This window comes from Tinamus guttatus, unplaced genomic scaffold (assembly GCF_059628265.1).
Source record: "Tinamus guttatus ecotype Peru unplaced genomic scaffold, ASM5962826v1 Tinamus_guttatus_pri_ptg000934l, whole genome shotgun sequence".
Classification (NCBI taxonomy): Eukaryota; Metazoa; Chordata; class Aves; order Tinamiformes; family Tinamidae; genus Tinamus; species Tinamus guttatus.
The window spans coordinates 1-20091 of record NW_028289468.1 but is presented as its reverse complement, the minus strand read 5'-3'; the positions used below and the strand labels follow the sequence as shown (position 1 = coordinate 20091).

The following is a 20091-nucleotide window of genomic DNA, read 5'->3' as shown; positions in this document are numbered from 1 at the left end:
CTGCATCCCGCGTCCCTGGGTCACATCCTGCGCCGCATCCCGGGATCGCAGCCCGCATCCTTGGGTACCGCCGGAGCCCTAGGGAGCACCCGCACCCCCCGCTGCCACCCCGCGTCCCCGGGTGTCACCCCGCACCCTCGAGCACCCTCCCGCACCCCCGGGTGCCCCCCCACGCCCTTGCCTAGCCCCCCAGGCCGGGCAGCAGCCCCGTGCCCGGGTCCCCAGCGCATCCCACCCGCACCCCGGAGCCCCCCGGCCCCGCATCCAGCCCCGGCCATGGCGGAGCCCAGCGCCGAGTGCAGCATCAAGGTGCTCTGCCGGTTCCGCCCGCTCAACCAGGCCGAGATCCTGCGGGGGGACAAGTTCCTGCCCGTCTTCCAGGGCGACGACAGCGTCGTGGTGGGGGTGAGTGCGGCCGGGGGGGCAGGGACCCCGGACCCCCCCCCTCCGCGGGGCGAAGGACCCCGGCCTGGGGGGAGATGGGGGGGATAGCGAGTTGGGGGGTGCTTGGGGGGCAATTAGCGGCGGGAGGGGGGATAGGGGGCTGTGGGGGGGTAATAAACAGTGAGGGGGGGTCGTGGGAGGAATAGTCAACCGGGAAGGGGGAGGGGGGTGTTTTGGGAGGGGACAAGGAGCCAGGGGACTTCCTGGGGGGAAACAGGGAGCCGGGGGTGGAAAATCCACCCGCGGGGGGGGTATTGGGGTGGAATGAGGCGGGGGGGGGGGGTCGCCTTGGGCGTGGCCGGCACGAGGCCGCCCGCAGCCCCCCCCCCGCCAGGGCGTTTCCCCCCCCCCCGCGCTCCCCCCTTTCCCTCTCGGAGGCCCCCAGTGTCCCCAGTGTCCCCAGTGTCCCCAGTGTCCCCAGTCCGCCCTGGGGCCGGCGCGGGGGGGGCTGTTTATGAAGGGCAGAGCCGCCCAGATGCCCCCCCCGGTGGGGGGGGGCGGTCCCCCAGCACCCTGGGGGGGACGGGCCGGGGTGGGGGGGGGGCAATTTGCCGCAGATCCTGCCCCCCCCCCCCGGCCCCTCCCTGCGGCACGGCCCTTTGTTAGGATCTACCCCCCCCGCCAAGTACCGGGGTGGGGGCTGCGGGGACCCACAGCGGGACCCGGTGCCTCGGGGGACCCCGTGCGGGGGGACCCCCCCACCGTAGAGCCGGGGGGGCCCGGGGGGGCCGGAGGGGCTGTTCGGCTCTGCGGCTGTCGCGTGGGTGTGCGGCTGTGCCGCCTGTTGTCGCGCCGGGTGTTGCGGCGGCCGCCGGTGCATTGCAGGGCGTCGTGCGGCTGTAGCGGGACGGGGCGGGGGGGGCGCTGCGTGTGCGGTTGTGCGGATGCCGGTTGTCGCGGGCGGCTGTTGCGCGCCTGCCGGTGCGTGTTGCTGGGGTGCGGCTGTGCGGCGCAGGGTGTTGCGTCGCGGGGTGTGCGTCTCGGCGGCGGGTGTGTGTGTGTGTTGTGCGGTCGTGTGTGTGTGTTGCGTGCGGTTGTGTCCGGCGGCGGGTGTGTGTGTTGTGTGTGGTCGTGTGTGTGTGTTGCGTGCGGTTGTGCGGTTGTGTCGCGTGCGGTTGTGCGTCCGTTCAGCACCGCGGCCCGGACAGCTCCCGCGGGGCCGCCGCGGGGTTCGGGGGTCCTGGGGGGTTTTGGGGGGGCTGAGGGGGTGTTTGGGGGCGCCTGGGGGTGTATGAGGAGGTCGGGGGGGGTTATGAGGAGGTCTGGGGTTATATGGGGGGTCTGGGGTGTTTGGGGGTTGTCTGGCGCTCTAGGGGTGTCTGCAGGTGGTTGTAGGGCCTGGGGGGGTTGTACAGGGGGACTGAGGTTGTCGTGGGGGGTGTATGGGGAGAGAGGGTGTTTGGGGGGTGAGGGAGGAGAGGGGGAGGACGGGGGAAGGTTTAGGGGGGCTGGAGGGGAAGTAACGTGGGGGGCAGTTAGTGGGGAATATAGGGGCATCCGAGGGATTTTGCGGGTGGAATCAGGGGTATATGAGGAAAATACGTGGGAATCGGGGTGGGAGTCTCTCAGGACGGGGGTGGGGGTCTCTCCTGGGCACTGACCCTCCCCATGTCCCCCCCCAGGGCAAGCCCTATGTCTTCGACCGCGTCTTCCCCCCCAACACCACGCAGGAGCAGGTCTATCACGCCTGCGCCATGCAGATCGTCAAGGGTGAGGGGCTGGGGGGCCGCACCGGGTCCGGGGGGGGAAGGCTTTGGGGACAGGGGCTGGGTCCCCCAGGGCCGTTTGGAGGGTGCCGGGTGGTGACATGAGCACATGGGGCAGGGGGGAGGTGACCCTGGCAGCGACGGTGAGTGGGGGGCTCTGGGGGTCTTCGGTGCATCCTGGGGTCTCTGTGGGGCTTTAGGGGGGTCTGTGGGGGCCCCAGGGGTCCTGGAGAGGCCCGTGAGGCCCCTGGGGGAGTCCAGGAGGGCCCTGAGGGCATCTCTGGGGGTTCTGGAAGTGACCGGGGGGCTACGAGGTCCCTGGGGCTCAGGGGGTTCCTTGTCCGGGGGAGTCAGAGAAAATCTGCACAGTCTGTGTTGGCCTTGGGGCTCTCTGGGATCCTGGGGGGCCCTGGGGGGCCTGGGGTGTCTCAGGGGCTTTCTGGGCTCTCAGATGGTCCCAGGGGCTCTCTGGGATCCTGGGGGGCCCTGGGGGCTCTCTGGGGGTCCCAGGGGCTCTCTGGGCTCTCAGATGGTCCCAGGGGCTCTCTGGGATCCTGGGGGGTCCCGGGGGGCTCTCTGGGGGTCCCGGGGGCTCTCTGGGCTCTCAGATGCTCCCAGGGGCTGCCTGGGGGTTCCGGGGGGGTCCATGAGGGCCCCAGGGGGTGTCTCTGGGGTCCCATGGGCTCTCTGGGGTCCCGGGGGGTCTCTGGAGCCCCGGGGGTGTCTGCGGTGCCCCACGCTCACACTGCCCCACTGCAGACGTGCTGGCCGGCTACAACGGCACCATCTTCGCCTATGGGCAGACGTCGTCGGGCAAGACCCACACTATGGAGGTGAGGGGGGCCGGGGGGCCGGGGGGGGACCCTGAGCTCCCCACAGGGACCCCGGGATCCCCATCTGTCCCCCCCGGCGCCGCCAGGGCAAGCTGCACGACCCGCAGCAGATGGGCATCATCCCCCGCATCGCCCAGGACATCTTCAACCACATCTACTCCATGGACGAGAACCTCGAGTTCCACATCAAGGTGGGTCGGGGCGCCGGGAGGAGCGGGGTGCTGCGGGGGGGGGACAGCTGCAGTGCCCCCCCCCAACATCCCCATTCCCTCCTGCCAGGTTTCCTACTTCGAAATTTATCTGGACAAGATCCGGGACCTGCTGGACAGTGAGCGCGGAGGCTCTGGGGCAGGACTGGGGGGCACTGGGGGCACTGGGGGCACTGGGGGCACTGGGGGGCACTGGGGGCACTGGGGGCTATGGGGGCACTGGGGGCACTGGGGGCTATGGGGGCTATGGGGGCACTGGGTGGGTATGGGGGGCACTGGGGGGACCCCAGGGCAGTGGGGCTGGGGGCTGCAGACCCTGGTGGAGGGGCAGAGCTGGGGGGGGAGTCACCTCCATCGCCCCCCCCTCCTCACTCCGTGTCCCCTACAGTGACCAAGACCAACCTGTCGGTGCATGAGGACAAGAACCGCGTGCCCTACGTCAAGGTGAGGGGTCGCCCCCCAGCTGGGGACCCCCCTGGCACCCACGGGGCCTCGGTGGGGGGGCTGGGGCCACCCCCTGCGCTGACCCCCGCCCCTGCCCCAGGGCTGCACCGAGCGCTTCGTGTCCAGCCCCGAGGAGATCCTGGACGTCATCGACGAGGGCAAGTCCAACCGGCACGTGGCCGTCACCAGTGAGCAGGGGGGACACGACGGGGACACGACAGGGACACGACGGGGACCGCCACCTCGGGGGGCTGCGGGGTGCTGGGCCTCGGGGGTCCCATGAGCGTCCTTGGGGCGCTGTGGGGCTCTCCCAGGATCTATGGGGCTCTCTGGGTGCTGTGGGGTCTTTGGGGCTCCGTGGGGGTCCCCGAGGCACCATGGGGCCCTCTGGGTGCTGTGGGGTGCCATGGGGATCCAGGGGGCAGTGTTGGGGTCCCTGGGACACTGTTGAGTGCCAGGGTCCCTAGGATGCCGTGGGGCTCCGTGGGGCTCTGTGGGGCGCTGTGGGGCGCTGTGGGGCTCCCTGGGGTGCAATGGGGCTCCGTGGGGCACCGTGGGGTGCTGTGGGGCACTGTGGGGCTCCGTGGGGCTCCGTGGGGCACCGTGAGGTGCTGTGGGGTGCTGTGGGGCTCCCTGGGGTGCAATGGGGTTCCGTGGGTCTCCGTGGGGCGCCGTGGGGTGCTGTGGGGCTCCGTGGGGCTCCATGGGGCACCATAGGACTCCGTGGGGCTCCGTGGGGCGCTGTGGGGCGCTGTGGGGCTCTGTGGGGCGCCGTGGGGTGCCGTGGGGCTCCCTGGGGTGCAATGGGGCTCCGTGGGGCTCTGTGGGGCTCCGTGGGGCACCATAGGACTCTGTGGGGCTCCGTAGGGCACCGTGGGGTGCCATGGGGCTCCGTGGAGTGCAATGGGGCTCCGTGGGGCGCTGTGGGGTGCCATGGGGCTCCGTGGGGCACTGTGGGGTGCTGTGGGGCACTGTGGGGTGCTGTGGGGCTCCCTGGGGTGCAATGGGGCTCCGTGGGACACCGTGGGGTGCTGTGGGGTGCCGTGGGGCACCGTGGGGCGCCGCGGGGCGGCTGTGCAGCCTCTCCCCTGCCCCGCAGACATGAACGAGCACAGCTCCCGCAGCCACAGCATCTTCCTCATCAACATCAAGCAGGAGAACGTGGAGACGGAGCAGAAGCTCAGCGGGAAGCTCTACCTGGTCGACCTGGCCGGGAGCGAGAAGGTTGGCGGGGCCCGGGGACCCGCGGGGGGCTCCTGCACGAGCCCAATGGGGCGAGCGGGTGCGCTGCCCTATGGGGGGAGCCCTGAGCCGCCCCGGCCCCCCAGGTCAGCAAGACGGGGGCCGAGGGGGCCGTGCTGGACGAGGCCAAGAACATCAACAAGTCGCTGTCGGCCCTGGGCAACGTCATCTCGGCGCTGGCCGAGGGCACGGTGAGCGCGGCGCCCAATGCGGGCAGGGGTCTGCCCGGCCCCCCGGCGCCGCTGAGCCGCCCCCCTCCCCATAGAAAGCCTACGTGCCCTACCGGGACAGCAAGATGACGCGGATCCTGCAGGACTCGCTGGGGGGGAACTGCCGCACGACCATGTTCATCTGCTGCTCCCCGTCCAGCTACAACGACGCCGAGACCAAGTCCACGCTCATGTTCGGGCAGCGGTAGGGCCCACGGGGGCGTCCCGGCACCCCACGCACCCCCTGCAGCCCAATTACACCCCATGTACCCATTGCACCCCAGCTACACTCCTTGCACCCCAATTACGCTCCTGTGCACCTATTGCACCTCCAGGCATCCATTGCCCCAACTGCACCCCATGCACCTATTGCACCGCCATGCAGCCATTGCACTGCATGCACCCCATGCATTTACACCCCATGCACCTATTGCACCCCCATGCATCTGTTGCACCCCATACACCCCATGCACTTACACCCCATGCACCTATTGCACCCCCATGCACCCATTACCCTAACTGCACCCCATGCACCTATCGCACCACCATGCATCCATTGCACTGCATGCACCCCATGCACTTGCACCCCATGCACCTATTGCACCCCCATGCATCCATTGCCCCAACTGCACCCCATGCACCACTATGCATCTATTGCACTGCATGCATCCTATGCGCTTACACCCCATGCACCTATTGCACCCCTATGCATCCATTACCCCAACTGCACCCATGCACCTATTGCACCCGCATGCACCCCGTGCACCCCAATTACACCCCGTGCACCCAGTTACGCTCCTTGGACCCCCATGCACCTCCTGGACCCCAGCTGCGCTCCATGCACCCATTGCACTCCCATGCACCCCATGCACCCCAGTTACCGCCCTGCACGCCTTGCACCCCAACTACCCCCCTGCTCCCATCCAGGCTCCCGTGTTGCTCCCCATGGGGGAGCAGCAGTTTGGGGGCTCCAGGGCAGAGATGGGGGGCTCTGGGATGGTCTCTGGGGGATGCTGCTTGGTGAGGGGGGCACGGGGGGGTCCTGGCTGAGGTCGCCCCCTCCCCAGGGCCAAGACCATCAAGAACACGGCGTCCGTGAACCTGGAGCTGACGGCCGAGCAGTGGAAGAAGAAGTACGAGAAGGAGAAGGAGAAGAACAAGGCGCTCAAGGAGACCATCGCCAAGCTGGAGGCCGAGCTGAGCCGCTGGCGGAGCGGTGAGGCGGGGGCCCAGGCGTCCGGGCGGGGGCGGGAGGGCCGGGACCCCCATCCGCCTCCGTCCGCCGCGTCCTGCGCCGTGGGGAGACGGAGGCCGCGTCCGCAGGGGAGGACGTGCCCGAGACGGAGCAGCTGAGCGGGGCCGAGGCCGAGGCCGACGCCGGCTCCGGAGAGGGGCCGGGCTCGGGGCCGGAGCCCGCGGGGGAGACCCCCCTCAACGACAACAGCTCCTCCATCGTCATCCACATCTCGGACGAGGAGCGCCGCAAGTACGAGGAGGAGATCCGCAAGCTCTACAAGCAGCTCGATGACAAGGTGCCCGGCCAGGACCCCAACCAGGACCCCTAGGGACCCAACCAGGAACCTCAGGGACCCATCCGAGACCCCCTGGGACCTCCAGGACCAACCAGGACCCACAGGGATCCCCAGGAACCCATCCAGGAACCTCAGGGACTCATCCGAGACCCCCTGGGACCTCCAGGAACACAACTAGGACCCCTGGGATCCCCGGGACCCACCAGGACCCACAGGGACACCCAGGGATCCATGCAGGACCCCCAGGGACCAACTGGGACTCCCAGGCACCTATCCAGGACCCTCCAGGGAGCCATGCAGGAACCTCAGGGACCAACCAGGACCCCCAGGGACCCATCCAGGACCCCCAAGGACCAACCAGGATCCACAGGGATCCCCAGAGACCCATCCAGGACCCCCAGGGACCAACTGCGACCCCCAGGGATCCCCAGGAATCCATCCAGGACCCCCAGGGATCAACTGGGACCCACAGGGATCCCCAGGGAGCCATCCAGGAACCTCAGGGACCAACTGCAACACCCAGGGACCCATCCAGGACCCTCAGAGATCAACCAGGGCCCACAGGGATCCCCAGGAACCCATCCAGGAACCTCTAGGACCAACCAGGACTCACAGGGATCCCCAAGGAGCCATCCAGGAACTTCACAGACCCAACCAGGACCCACTGGGACACCCAGGGAGCCATCCAGGACCCCAGGAATCCCAATACACCCCAGGACCCCCAAGACAAGTGGCAGCCCAGGGGCTCCCGGGGTCCCCCAGCACCGCAGGGCCCCCCAGCACTGCCCCGCGCTGCCCCCACCCCCTTGGGGACCGTGGTGGCACCAACGCCCCCCTCCGCCCCCTCGCAGGACGACGAGATCAACCAGCAGAGCCAGATCATGGAGAAGCTCAAGCAGCAGATGCTGGACCAGGAGGAGGTGAGTCCCGACCCGTCCCCCCGCGTCCCCCGGCGCCGCCGTCCCCGCTGAGCTCCCGGGGGCCGCAGGTGCTGGCGGCGGCGCGGGGTGGCGGGGACGCGGCGCGGCGGGAGCTGGCGGCGCTGCGGGCCGAGCACGGCGCGGCGCGCGCCGAGGTGGCCGAGGTGCTGGCGGCGCTCGAGGAGCTGGCGCGCAGCTACGACCGCAAGGCGCAGGAGGCCGAGGACACCGGGCGCCACAACCGCCGCCTGGCCGACGAGCTGGCCCGCACCGAGGTGAGACCCCCCGGCACCGCGGGAGCCACCGGGACACCCCGGGAGCCACCGGGACCCCCCGGGAGCCACTGGGAGCCACTGGGACCCCCCAGGAGCCACCGGGATCCACCGGGACACCCTGGGAGCCACCGGGACCCCCCGGGAGCCGCTGGGATCCACCGGGAGCCACTGGGACCCCCCAGGAGCCACCGGGAGCCACCGGGATCCACCGGGAGCCACTGGGAGCTGCTGGGACCCACCGGGACCCCCCAGGACCCCTCAGAACCCCCCGGGAGCCACCGGGAGCCACCGGGACCCCTCGGGACCCCCCGGGACCCCCCGAGACCCACCCCAGGAGCCACGGTGGGAGCCCTGGAGGGAATCCCGGGGAGCCCCACTGGCACCCCTGGGGTCTATTGGGAAGCTCCGCTGGGATCGGGAACCCGGTTGGGTCACACTGGGATCCGCAGGGTTGGGAGCCTCCAAGCGGAGCCAAAGCAGGAGCCCCCAGACCCCAAAGCAGGAGCCCAGATCCCAAAGCAGGAGCCCCCAGACCCCAAAGCAGGAGCCCCCAGACCCCAATGCAGGAGCCCTCAGATCCCAACACAGGGGCCCCCAGACCCCAAAGCAGGAGCCCAGATCCCAAGGCAGGAGCCCCCAGACCCCAATGCAGGAGCCCAGACCCCAAAGCAGGAGCCCAGATCCCAATGCAGGAGCCCAGACCCCAAAGCAGGAGCCCCCAGACCCCAATGCAGGAGCCCAGACCCCAAAGCAGGAGCCCCCAGCCCCCAGACTGCAGCTGGGGCAGCCAGGCCAGGATCCCCCCCCAGCCCTGGGAGCCCCCAGAGCCTCAATCAGGACCTCAGACCCGTCGGGATCTCCCCCAGCCTCAATCAGAACCAACCCGGACCCTCTGGATTCCAATCGGGGACCCAAATTAGGGGCTCCTGGAGCCAGGACCTGCTGAACCCCAAAACAGCCCCTGGGGGGGGGCACTGGCAGGACCCTGGGGGGGCCCTGGAGGTGCCAGGATGGTCCAGGGGCTGCCAGGGATGCAGAGGGGTCCTGGGGGTCCTGCAAGCCCCTGGGTTGCTCACGGGTGCCCTGGAGATGCCCAGAGCCCCCCTGGGTGCTGGGGGCTCCCTGGGGGCTCGCTGGGGGCGCCGGGCGGGGGGCGCTGAGCGGTGCCCGCAGGCCACGACGCTGTCGCTGGAGACGGAGCTGCAGCGCGTGCGCGACGTGAGCGGGCAGCAGCGCAAGCGCGCGGCCGAGGTGCTCAACGGGCTCATGAAGGACCTCAGCGAGTTCAGCGTCATCGTGGGCAACGGCGAGATCAAACTGGTCAGTGGGGACCCCGCGACGGGGGCGCGGGGGACCTGCCACGTGCTCGTGCCATCGTCACGGCGGTGGCATGCAATGAGCGTCGCTGCGCCCATGCAACCTGCACGTGTCCCATGTCCCATGTCAATGCAATGAGCGTTGCTGCACCCATGCAACCTGTACATGTCCCATGTCCGTGCAATGAGCGTCGCTGCGCCCGTGCAACCTGCACATGTCCCATGTCAATGCAATGAGCGTTGCTGCACCCGTGCAACCTGCATGTGCCACGTGTCCATGCAATGAGCGTTGCTGCGCCCATGCAACCTGCACGTGTCCCATGTCCATGCTGTGACGTGTCCGTGCAATGAGACTCCCATGCAACCCTCACTTGGGACATATCCGTGCCATGATGTGACCATGCCATGCCCATGCTGCACCCGTGCAACCTGCACGTGTCCCATGTCAATGCAATGAGACTGCTGTGCCCATGCAACCTGCATGTGCCACATGTCCATGCAATGAGAGTTGCTGCGCCCATGCAACCTGCACGTTGTTGCAACCATGTCCATGCTGTGACGTGTCCATGCAATGAGACTGCCACGCAACCCTCACTTGGGACATATCCGTGCCATGATGTGAGCATGCTGCGCCTGTGCAACCTGCACGTGCCACATGTCCATGCAATGAGACTGCTGCGCCCATGCAACCCGCACACGTGGGACATATCCATGCCATGATGTGACCATGCCATGCCCATGCAACCTGCACGTGTCCCATGTCCATGCATTGAGACTGCTGTGCCCATGCAGGTTGCACATATGACATGTCCATGCCATGACATGTCCATGCAATGAGCATCGCTGTGCTCATGCTACCTGCATGCGTGACGTCCATGTTATGACATATCCATTCAACGAGTGTTGCAGCACCCATGCAACCTGCATATGTGACATACCCATGCAATGAGACTGCTGTGCCCATGCAACACGTCCATGTTGTGACATAGCCATGCAATAAGTTTTGTTGCACTCATGCAACCTGCGTATGTGACATACCCATGCAATGAGACTGCTGCAACCATGCAACCTGTACATGTGACACGTCCATGTTGTGACATATCCATGCAATGTGTTGCAGCAGTCATGCAACCGGCATGTGTGACATGTCCATGCTGTGTCCATGCAATGAGCACTGCTGCACCCACGCAACCCGGACATGTAGGACATGTCCATGCCATGATGTGACCATGCCATGCCCATGCTGTGCCCATGCAACCTGCATGTGCCACATGTCCATGCAATGACTGCTGCGCCCATGCAACCTGTACATGTGACATGTCCATGCCGTGACGTGTCCATGCGATGAGTATCGCTGTGCTCATGCTACCTGCATGCGTGACATCCATGTTATAACATATCCATGCAATGAGCGTTGCAGCACCCATGCAACCTTCGTATGTGACATATCCATGCAACGAGACTGCTGTGCCCATGCAACCTGTACATGTGACACATCCATGTTGTGACATATCCATGCAATGTGTTGCAGCACTCATGCAACCTGCATGTGTGACATGTCCATGCCATGACGTGTCCATGCGATGAGTATCGCTGTGCTCATGCTACCTGCATGCGACGTCCATGTTATGACATATCCATGCAATGAGTGTTGCTGCACCCATGCAACCTGCACGTGTGACATGTCCATGCTGTGTCCATGCAATGAGCAATGCTGCACCCATGCAACCTCTACATGTGACACATCCATGTTGTGACATATCCATGCAATGAGTGTTGCAGCACCCATGCAACCTGCATATGTGACATGTCCGTGCAATGAGTGTTGCTGCACCCATGCAACTTGCACGTGACATGTCCATGCTGTGTCCGTACAATGGGCAATGCTGCACCCATGCAACTTGCGCGTGTGACATGTCCATGCTGTGTCCATACAATGAGTGCTGCTGCACCCATGCAACTTGCACGTGACATGTCCACGCTGTGCCCATGCAATGAGCGCTGCTGCACCCACGCAACCCGCACGCGTGCCGTGTCCGCGCCGCGTCCGCGCGACGCTCACGCGTGTGCCGTGGCAGCCGGTGGAGGTGAGCGGGGCCATCGAGGAGGAGTTCACCGTGGCCCGGCTCTACATCAGCAAGATCAAGTCGGAGGTGAAGTCGGTGGTGAAGCGGTGCCGGCAGCTGGAGAACCTGCAGGTCGAGTGTCACCGCAAGATGGAGGTGACGGGCCGGGAGCTCTCGTCCTGCCAGCTCCTCATCTCCCAGGTGGGGCACGCGCAGGGCCACGGCGTGGGGGGACAACCGTGGGGGGCAGCCACCCTTGGGCAGGCCCTGGGAGCCGTGGCACTGACTCGGTGGCCCTGAGGTTGGTGGCCCTTGGTGGTGGTGGCCCTTGACCAGTCTGGATGGCCATGGTTGTGGTGGCCCTTGAGCAGTGTGGGTGGCCCTGGTTGCAGTGGCCCTTGACCAGGGATAGGGGACCATGGTGGCCCTTGACCAGTGTGGGTGGCCTTGGTGGTGGTGACCCTTGATCTGGGATAGGGGACCATGGTGGCCCTTGACCAGTGTGGGTGGCTCTGGTGGTGGTGGCCCTTGACCAGGGATAGGGGACCATGGTGGCCCTTGACCAGTGTGGGTGGCCTTGGTGGTGGTGACCCTTGATCTGGGACAGGGGACCATGGTGGCCCTTGACCAGTGTAGGTGACCACAATGGCGGTAGCCCCTGACCTGGGATGCGGGACCATGGTGGCCCTTGAACAGTGCAGGTGGCCCTGGTGGTGGTGGCCCTTGACCAGGGATAGGGGACCATGGTGGCCCTTGAGCAGTGTGGTGACCACAATGGTGGTAGCCCTTGACCAGGGATGGGGGACCATGGTGGCCCTTGACCAGTGGGGGTGGCCCTGGTGGCAGTGGCCCTTGACCAGGGATAGAGGACCCTGGTGGCCCTTGACCAGTGTGGATGGCCACAGTGGTGGTAGCCTTTGATGAGGGATAGGAGACTACGGTGGCCCTTGACCAGTGTAGGTGACTACAATGGTGGTGGCCCTTGATCTGGGATAGGGGACTATGGTGGCCCTTGACCAGTGTAGGTGACCACAATGGCGGTAGCCGCTGACCAGGGATAGGGGACCCTGGTGGCCCTTGACCAGTGCGGGTGGCCCTGGTGGTGGTGGCCGGTGTCCCTGCACGCGGGACGTGTGTCCGTGGCCCCACAGTGACGGTGCTGTGGTGGCCCCGTGGTGGCCTCCTTGGTGGCCTCGCTGGTGGCCTCCCTGGTGGCCGTGGCTGAGCCGGGCGCTCCCGCAGCACGAGGCCAAGATCCGCTCGCTCACCGAGTACATGCAGAACGTGGAGCTCAAGAAGAGGCACCTGGAGGAGGCCCACGACGCGCTGAGCGAGGAGCTGGCCCGGCTGCAGGCGCAGGGTGCGCGGGGGGACGGGGGGACGGGGTGACACGGGGGGACGTGGGGGGACATGGGGGGACACGGCCGCCCCGTCCCGGCCCTGCCGACCCCGGCTCTGCCCCGCAGAGACGGCCCACGGGGTGGCCAGGAAGGACCAGCAGGACCAGCCCCAGGAGACGGACGAGGTCAAGGTGAGCGGGGGGACATGGAGGGGACACAGGGGGGACATGGAGGGCACATGGAGCGGTCATGGAGGGGACATGGAGGGGACACAGAGGGGACACGGGGGGACACAGGGGGACACCCAGCGCTCGGTCCCTGCAGAAGGCCCTGGAGCTGCAGCTGGAGAGTCACCGCGAGGCCCAGCACAAGCAGCTCGCCCGGCTCCGCGACGAGATCAACGAGAAGCAGAAAACCATCGACGAGCTGCGCGAGTGAGCGCCGGCGCCGGCCTAGCCTTGTCCCCGGCCCTGTCCCCAGCCCCAGCCCCGTCCCCGTCCCCAGCCCTGTCCCCATCCCCATCCCCAGCCCTGTCCCCAGCCCCGCATCCGCCCGGGCGTGATGCCCGTGATGCCCTTGATGCCCAGTCCTATCCCCATCCTTGTCCCCAGCCCCATCCCTGCATCTGCCCCAGCATGATGTCCATGAAGTCTAGTCCTATCTCCATTCCCGTCCTTGTCCCCATTCTTGTCTCCATTGCCATCCCTGCATCTGCCCCAGCATGATGCTCATGATGCCCATGAAGTCTGGTCCTATCTCCATCCCTGCTCCCATTCCCGTCCTTGTCCCCATCCCCATCCCTGCATCTGCCCCAACATGATATTCATGATGCCCATGAATTCTGGTCCTATCTCCATCCCTGCTCCCATTCCCGTCCTTGTCCCCATTCCCATCTCCATCCCTAACCAGGTGTGCCCATGTAGTCCCTGATGTCCATGATGATGCCCACGATGATGCCCATGATGATGCTCATGATGCTCCATCCTCTCTCCATCCCCGTCCCCGTTCCTGGACCGCCGGGTCCCGAGGATGGCGGCTGGGGCTGGGGGGCACCCCGTCCCCGTCCCCGTCCCCATCCCCATCCCCGTCCCGGTCCCCGTCCCCGTCCCCGTCCCCATCCCCATCCCCGTCCCGGTCCCCGTCCCCGTCCCCGTCCCCGTTCCCGTCCCGAGGCTCCGTCTCTCGCAGCCTCAACCAGAAGCTGCAGCTGGAGCTGGAGAAGCTGCGCGCGGAGCACGAGGCGCTGCGGGACGAGGAGCGCGCCAAGACGGCGCGGCTGCAGGAGCTCACGTGAGACCCCCGAGACCCCCCGGGACCCCCCATCACCCTGGGACCCCCCGGGACCCCCCGAAACCCCCCTGGTACCCCCCATCATCCCGGGACCCCCCGGGACCCCCCACGGCCCCCAGGACCCCCCATCATCCCGGGAACCGCCTGGGACCCCCCATCATCCTGGGACCCCCCCCCGGGACCCCCCCAGGACCCGCCGGGATCCCCCATCATCCCGGGACCCCCCAAGACCCCCCCTTGAACACCCTGGGACCCCCCACGGCCCCCGGGACCCCCCATCATCCCGGGACCCCCTGGGACCCCCCCGAGACCCCCCGGGACCCCCCGGGACCCCCTCGGGACCCTCCCCATCATCCCGGGACCCCCCACGGCCCCCGGGACCCCCCTTGGTCCCCCCCCCATGGCCCCCATTTCCCCCATCCCCCGGGACCCCCCAGGACCCCTCATGGCCCCCATTGCCCCCCATCACCCCAAGACCCCCCGAGACCCCTCCCCATGGCCCCCATTCCCCCCCATCACCCCAAGACCCCCCCATGGCCCCCCCATGGCCCCCATTCCCCCCCATCATCCCGGGACCCTCCTCGATCCCCTCCATGGCCCCCATTCCCCCTCATCATCCTGAGACCCCCCGAGATGCCCCTTGACGCCCCCCATCACCCCGAGACCCCCCGGGACCCCCCAGGAGCCCAGGACGCTTGTGGGACCCAGGACCCCCCGGGCCCTTCTGACCCCCCAGAGCCCCCCTGACCCCCCGGAGCCCCCCGGCCCCCCTAGAGCCCCCCGGCCCCCCTAGAGCCCCCCGACCCCCATCTCCCCCAGGTTCCTCCACGAGCGCCACGAGCAGTCCAAGCAGGACCTCAAGGGGCTGGAGGAGACCGTGGTAGGTGCTGGGGGGCCGGGGGGGCCGGGGGGGCCGGGGGGCCGTGTCCCCCCCGCTCACCCTGTCCCCCCAGGCCCGTGAACTCCAGACCCTCCACAACCTGCGCAAGCTGTTTGTTCAAGACGTCACGACTCGAGTCAAGAAAGTGAGGGGACACGGGGGGACATGGGGACATGGGGGACACGGGGGACATGGGGGACATGGGGGGACACGGGGGGATATGGGGGGATATGGGGACATGGGGACATGGGGGACATGGGGGGACACGGGGGGACATGGGGACATGGGGGACACGGGGGACATGGGGGACATGGGGGACATGGGGGACACGGGGGACATGGGGACATGGGGGACATGGGGGACATGGGGACATGGGGGGACATGGGGACACGGGGGACACGGGGGACACGGGGACATGGGGACATGGGGACATGGGGGGACATGGGGGGATATGGGGACATGGGGGGATGGGGACATGGGGGACATGGGGACATGGGGACATGGGGGACACGGGGGGATATGGGGGACATGGGGGACATGGGGGGACATGGGGGCAATGGGGGTGACTGCAGGGCAATGCGGGGAGATGAGGGGAGATGGGGGGAGATGGGGGGAGATGGGGGTGACCGTGGGGCAATGGGGGGAGATGGGGGCGATGGGGGGAGATGGGGGCAATAAGGAGCAAACTGGGCATGATGTGGGGAAGGAGGGGAAAGGGGGGCGGTGGGAGGGGAACGGGGGCAACGGGGAGAGGGAAAACGGGGCTGCCGGGGGGAGCCGGGGGCACCGGGAGGAAGCGGCACCGGAGCGGGGGGTCCGGGGGGTCGGAGGGTCCGGGGGGTCGGGGGGTCCGGGGGTCCCGGGGGGTCCCGGGGGTCCGGGGGTCCCGGGGGTCCGGGGAGTCCGGGGGGTCGGGGGGTCCGGGGGGTCCGGGGGGTCCCGGGGGTCCGGGGGTCCGGGGGGTCCGGGGGGTCCGGGGGTCCTGGGGGTCCGGAGGGTCGGGGGGTCCGGGGGTGCCGGGGCCCCGCGCTCAGCGCAGCCCCCAGAGCGCAGAGCTGGAGCCCGAGGACAGCGGGGGGCTGCACTCCCAGAAGCAGAAGATTTCCTTTCTTGAGAACAACCTGGAGCAGCTTACAAAGGTTCACAAACAGGTGGGCAGCGCCCCGCTCTGCCCCACGGCACCGCTGCCCCACGGCACCGCCCCACGGCACCGCCCCACTGCATTGCCCCACGGCATCGCTGCCCCATGGCATCGCTGCCCCATGGCATTGCCCCACGGCACCGCCCCACTGCTGCCCCACGGCAGCGCTGCCCCACGGCATTGCCCCACGGCACCGCCCCGCTCTGCCCCACGGCACCGTCCCACTGCTGCCCCACAGTATCACTGCCCCACGGCATCGCCCCGCTCTGCCCCACAGCATCGCCCCACGGGCACCCGGCATCGCCCCGCTCTGCCCCACGGCACCGCCCCACTGCTGCCCCATGGCATCGCCCCACGGCATCACCCCACTGCTGCCCCACGGCAGCACTGCCCCATGGCATCGCCCCACGGCATCGCCCCATAGCATCACCCCGCTCTGCCCCACGGCATTGCCCCACGGGCACCCAGCATCGCCCCGCTCTGCCCCACGGCATCGCCCCATGGCATCGCCCCATGGGCACCCAGCATCGCCGCGCTCTGCCCCACGGCATCGCCCCACGGGCACCCAGCATCGCCCCGCTCTGCCCCATGGCATCGCCCCACTGCTGCCCCACGGCATCGCCCCACTCTGCCCCACGGTATCGCCCCGCTCTGCCCCACGGCATTGCCCTGCTCTGCCCCACGGTATCGCCCCGCTGCCCCACGGCATCGCCCCACTCTGCCCCATGGCATCGCCCCGCTCTGCCCCACGGGTGGCTCCATGGGGCAGGGGGGCCGTGCCCTGCGCTGAGCCCCCCTTGTTGCCCCCCGCCGCTGCCTCCTCCCTAGCTGGATCTCTGGGTGGCCAAGGTACCGCGTCCCCCCCGCACCCTGCCTGGCTCTGCCCCATGTCCCCCCCGTGTCACCCCCCGCCTCTGCCCCCCATCCCGCCCCACTCCGCCGTCACCGCCCCCCTGCTGTGCATGTGCCACGGGGGGGGCTCCCCACAGAGCCACTATGGGGCTGGGACCCCCCAGGAGCCACCATGGGGCTGGGACCCCCCAGGAGCCACTATGGGGCTGGGACCCCCAGGCATCACTATGGGGCTGGGACCCCCAGGCATCGCCGTGGGGCTGGGACCCCCCAGGAGCCACTATGGGGCTGGGACCCCCAGGCGTCACTGTGGGGCTGGGATCCTCCCCGAGGCATCGCCGTGGGGCTGGGACCCTCCTCCAGCCACCGCTGTGGGGCTGGGACCCCCCAGGCATCGCCGTGGGGCTGGGTGTCCCCGGATGGGGTCACGGGAGTCCCCTGGTGCTGCTGGTACCGGTGCCACGTCCCAGCACAGGGCGCCCAGCGCCGGCGCCCGCTGCCCATGGGCACCGGTACCAGCGCCGATGGGTCCCGTGTGGGCGCTGCGGGTGCCCCGTGCGGGTGACACGGGTGACCGGTGCCAGTGCGCGTCCCTAGTGCCCAGTGCCTATGACTGGGGTAGGTACTGGTGCCAATGCAGGCGCCCGGTGCTGGTGCAGGTTCTGCTGCCCGGCACCGGTGCTGGTACCCAGTACTGGTGCCCAGTACCAGTACCCAGTGCTGGTACCCAGTGCTGGTGCAGGTTCTGGTGCCCACTGCTGGTACCTGTTGCCGGTGCCCAGTACCAGTGCCCAGCGCTGGTACCCAGCGCTAGTGGCCAGTACCCGTGGCTGGTGCTGGTACCCAGTGCTGGTGTCCGGTACCAGTGCCCGGTACCGGTGACCAGTTCTGGTACCCAGTGCTTGTGCCCAGTGCTGGTGGCTGGTCCCAGTGCCCGGTACCGGTGACCAGTTCTGGTACCCAGTGCTTGTGCTCAGTGCTGGTGTCTGGTACCAGTGCCTGGTACCGGTGCCCAGTGCTGGTGCCCAGTACCAGTGCCTGGTGCCCCGTGCTGGTGTGCAGCACTGGTGGCTGGTCCCAGTGCCTGGTGCTGGTGCCCGGTACCAGTGCCCGGTACCAGTGGCCATTTCCGGTACTCAGTGCCAGTGACCAGTGCTGGTACCCAGTACTGGTGCCTGGTGCTGGTGCCCAGCGCTGGTGCCCGGTATCAGCGGCCGGTTCCGGTGCGGGTCCCGGTGCTGGTGTGGGTCCCAGTGCCGGTTGCGGGTGCTGATGCCGGTTGCGGTGCCGGTTGCAGTGCGGGTGCGGGTGCGGGTCCCGGTGCGGGTCCCGGTCCCGGTTCTGGTCCCGGTCCCGGTCCCGGTCCCGGCGCTGACCCCCCCCGCAGCTGGTCCGTGACAATGCAGACCTGCGCTGCGAGCTTCCGAAGCTGGAGAAACGGCTTCGGGCTACGGCTGCGCGAGTGCAGGCCCTGGAGGGCGCCCTGAGGGAGGCCAAGGAGGGCGCGCGCAAGGACAAGCGGCGCTACCAGCAGGAGGTCGAGCGCATCAAGGAGGCCGTGCGGGCCAAGGGCGCCCGGAGAGCGCACAGCGCGCACATCGGTAACGGGACAAGGGGACGGGGGGACGGGGACAGGGTGCATGGGGATAAGGGGACAGTGCACGGGGTGCATGGGGTGCATGGGGACAGCGCCGCTACCAGCAGGAGGTCGAGCGCATCAAGGAGGCCGTGAGGGCCAAGGGCGCCCGGAGAGCGCACAGCGCACACATCGGTAACGGGACGGGGGGACAAGGGGACGGGGACAGCGCATGGGGACAGGGGTACAGCACAGGGGACAACACACGGGGTGCATGGGGTGCATGGGGACAGGGGACAGTGCAGGGACGGAGGGACAGCACGGGGACGGGGACAGCGCAGGGGACAGCACGCGGGGTGCATGGGGTGCATGGGGACAAGGGGACGGGGACAGGGACGGGGGGACAGCACAGGGGGCAGCACACGGGGTGCATGGGGTGCATGGGGACAAGGGGACAGGGACAGTGCGGGGAACAGCGCAGGGATGGGGGGACAGTGCGGGGGACAGGGGAAGAATGCATGGGGGCATGGAGACAGTGCATGGGGTGCATGGGGACAGGGGGACAGTGCGGGGGACAGGGGGACAGTGCGGGGATGGGGACAGCGCAGGGGACAACACACGGGGTGCATGGGGACAAGGGGACGGGGACAGCGCATGGGGACGGGGGTACAGCGCAGGGGACAACACACGGGGTGCATGGAGTGCATGGGGACAAGGGGACGGGGACAGCGTGGGGGACAGCGCAGGGATGGGGGGACAGTGCGGGGGACAGGGGAAGAATGCACGGAGGGCATGGAGACAGTGCATGGGGTGCATGGGGACAAGGGGACAGGGACGGGGGGACAGCGCAGGGGACAGCGCGGGTTGCATGGGGACAGGGGGACAGTGCGGGGGACAGCGCGGGGTGCATGGGGTGCATGGGGACAGGGGGACAGCGCAGGGACGGGGATGGCACAGGGACAGGGGGACAGCACGGGGATGGGGGACAGTGCAGGGATAGGGGGACAGCACGGGGACAAGGACCACGCAGGGGACAGCACACGGGGTGCATGGGGTGCATGGGGACAGGGGAAGAGTGCATGGCGTGCATGGGGACAGTGCAGGGTGCATGGGGACAGAGGCACAGTACACAGGGGACAAGGGGACAGCACGCGGGGGGCACAAAGACAGGGGGACAGTGCATGGGGGGCATGGGGACATGGGGACAGTGCACTGGGGACAGGGGGACAGTACAGGGGGACAGTGCACAGAGGCATGGGACGGGGGACAGTGCACTGGGGGCATGGGGACAGGGGGACATTACAGGGGGACAGTGCACAGGGTGCATGGGGACACGGGGACAGTGCCATGGGGACAGGGAATTGGGATACACTGGGTGCATGGGGACAGTGCACGGGGGGCATGGGGACAAAGGGACCGTGTGCACTGGTGCATGGGGACAGGGAAATGGGCACATGGGGACAGGGGACCGAGTGCATGGGGACAGAGGCTTAGGGTGCAAGGGGAAACAGTGGCACACAGCGAGTGCATGGGGACACACAGGGACGTGCCAGGTGCATGGGGACACACAGGGACACAGGGATGTGCCAGGTGCATGGGGACAGGGCACTGGAACACACCAGTGCATGGGGACACACAGGGACACACTGGGTGCATGGGGACAGGACACTGGCACACACCGGTGCATGGGGACAGGACACCGGCACACACTGGGTCCATGGGGACACACAGGGACACACCGGGTGCATGGGGACACACAGGGACGTGCCAGGTGCATGGGGACACACAGGGACATCCGAGGTGCATGGGGACACAC

At 68.2% G+C, this 20091-nt stretch overlaps 1 protein-coding gene across 1 annotated transcript; it reads left to right on the top strand.

The window, feature by feature from the left end:
- Window positions 1-249: 249 nt before the first annotated feature.
- Window positions 250-18335, top strand: LOC104565431 (kinesin heavy chain-like; the record flags this gene model as incomplete). Its single annotated transcript, XM_088538152.1, has 24 exons — window positions 250-405; window positions 2067-2154; window positions 2910-2983; window positions 3070-3174; window positions 3263-3311; window positions 3581-3636; window positions 3737-3824; window positions 4736-4860; window positions 4965-5069; window positions 5144-5292; window positions 6155-6303; window positions 6411-6619; window positions 7471-7539; window positions 7608-7814; window positions 8988-9134; window positions 11209-11397; window positions 12439-12556; window positions 12663-12727; window positions 12861-12970; window positions 13725-13826; window positions 14646-14706; window positions 14780-14851; window positions 15753-15857; window positions 18087-18335. Coding segments are annotated over exons 1-24 (2820 nt in total), but the record flags the coding sequence as incomplete, so codon positions are not given.
- Window positions 18336-20091: the final 1756 nt, after the last annotated feature.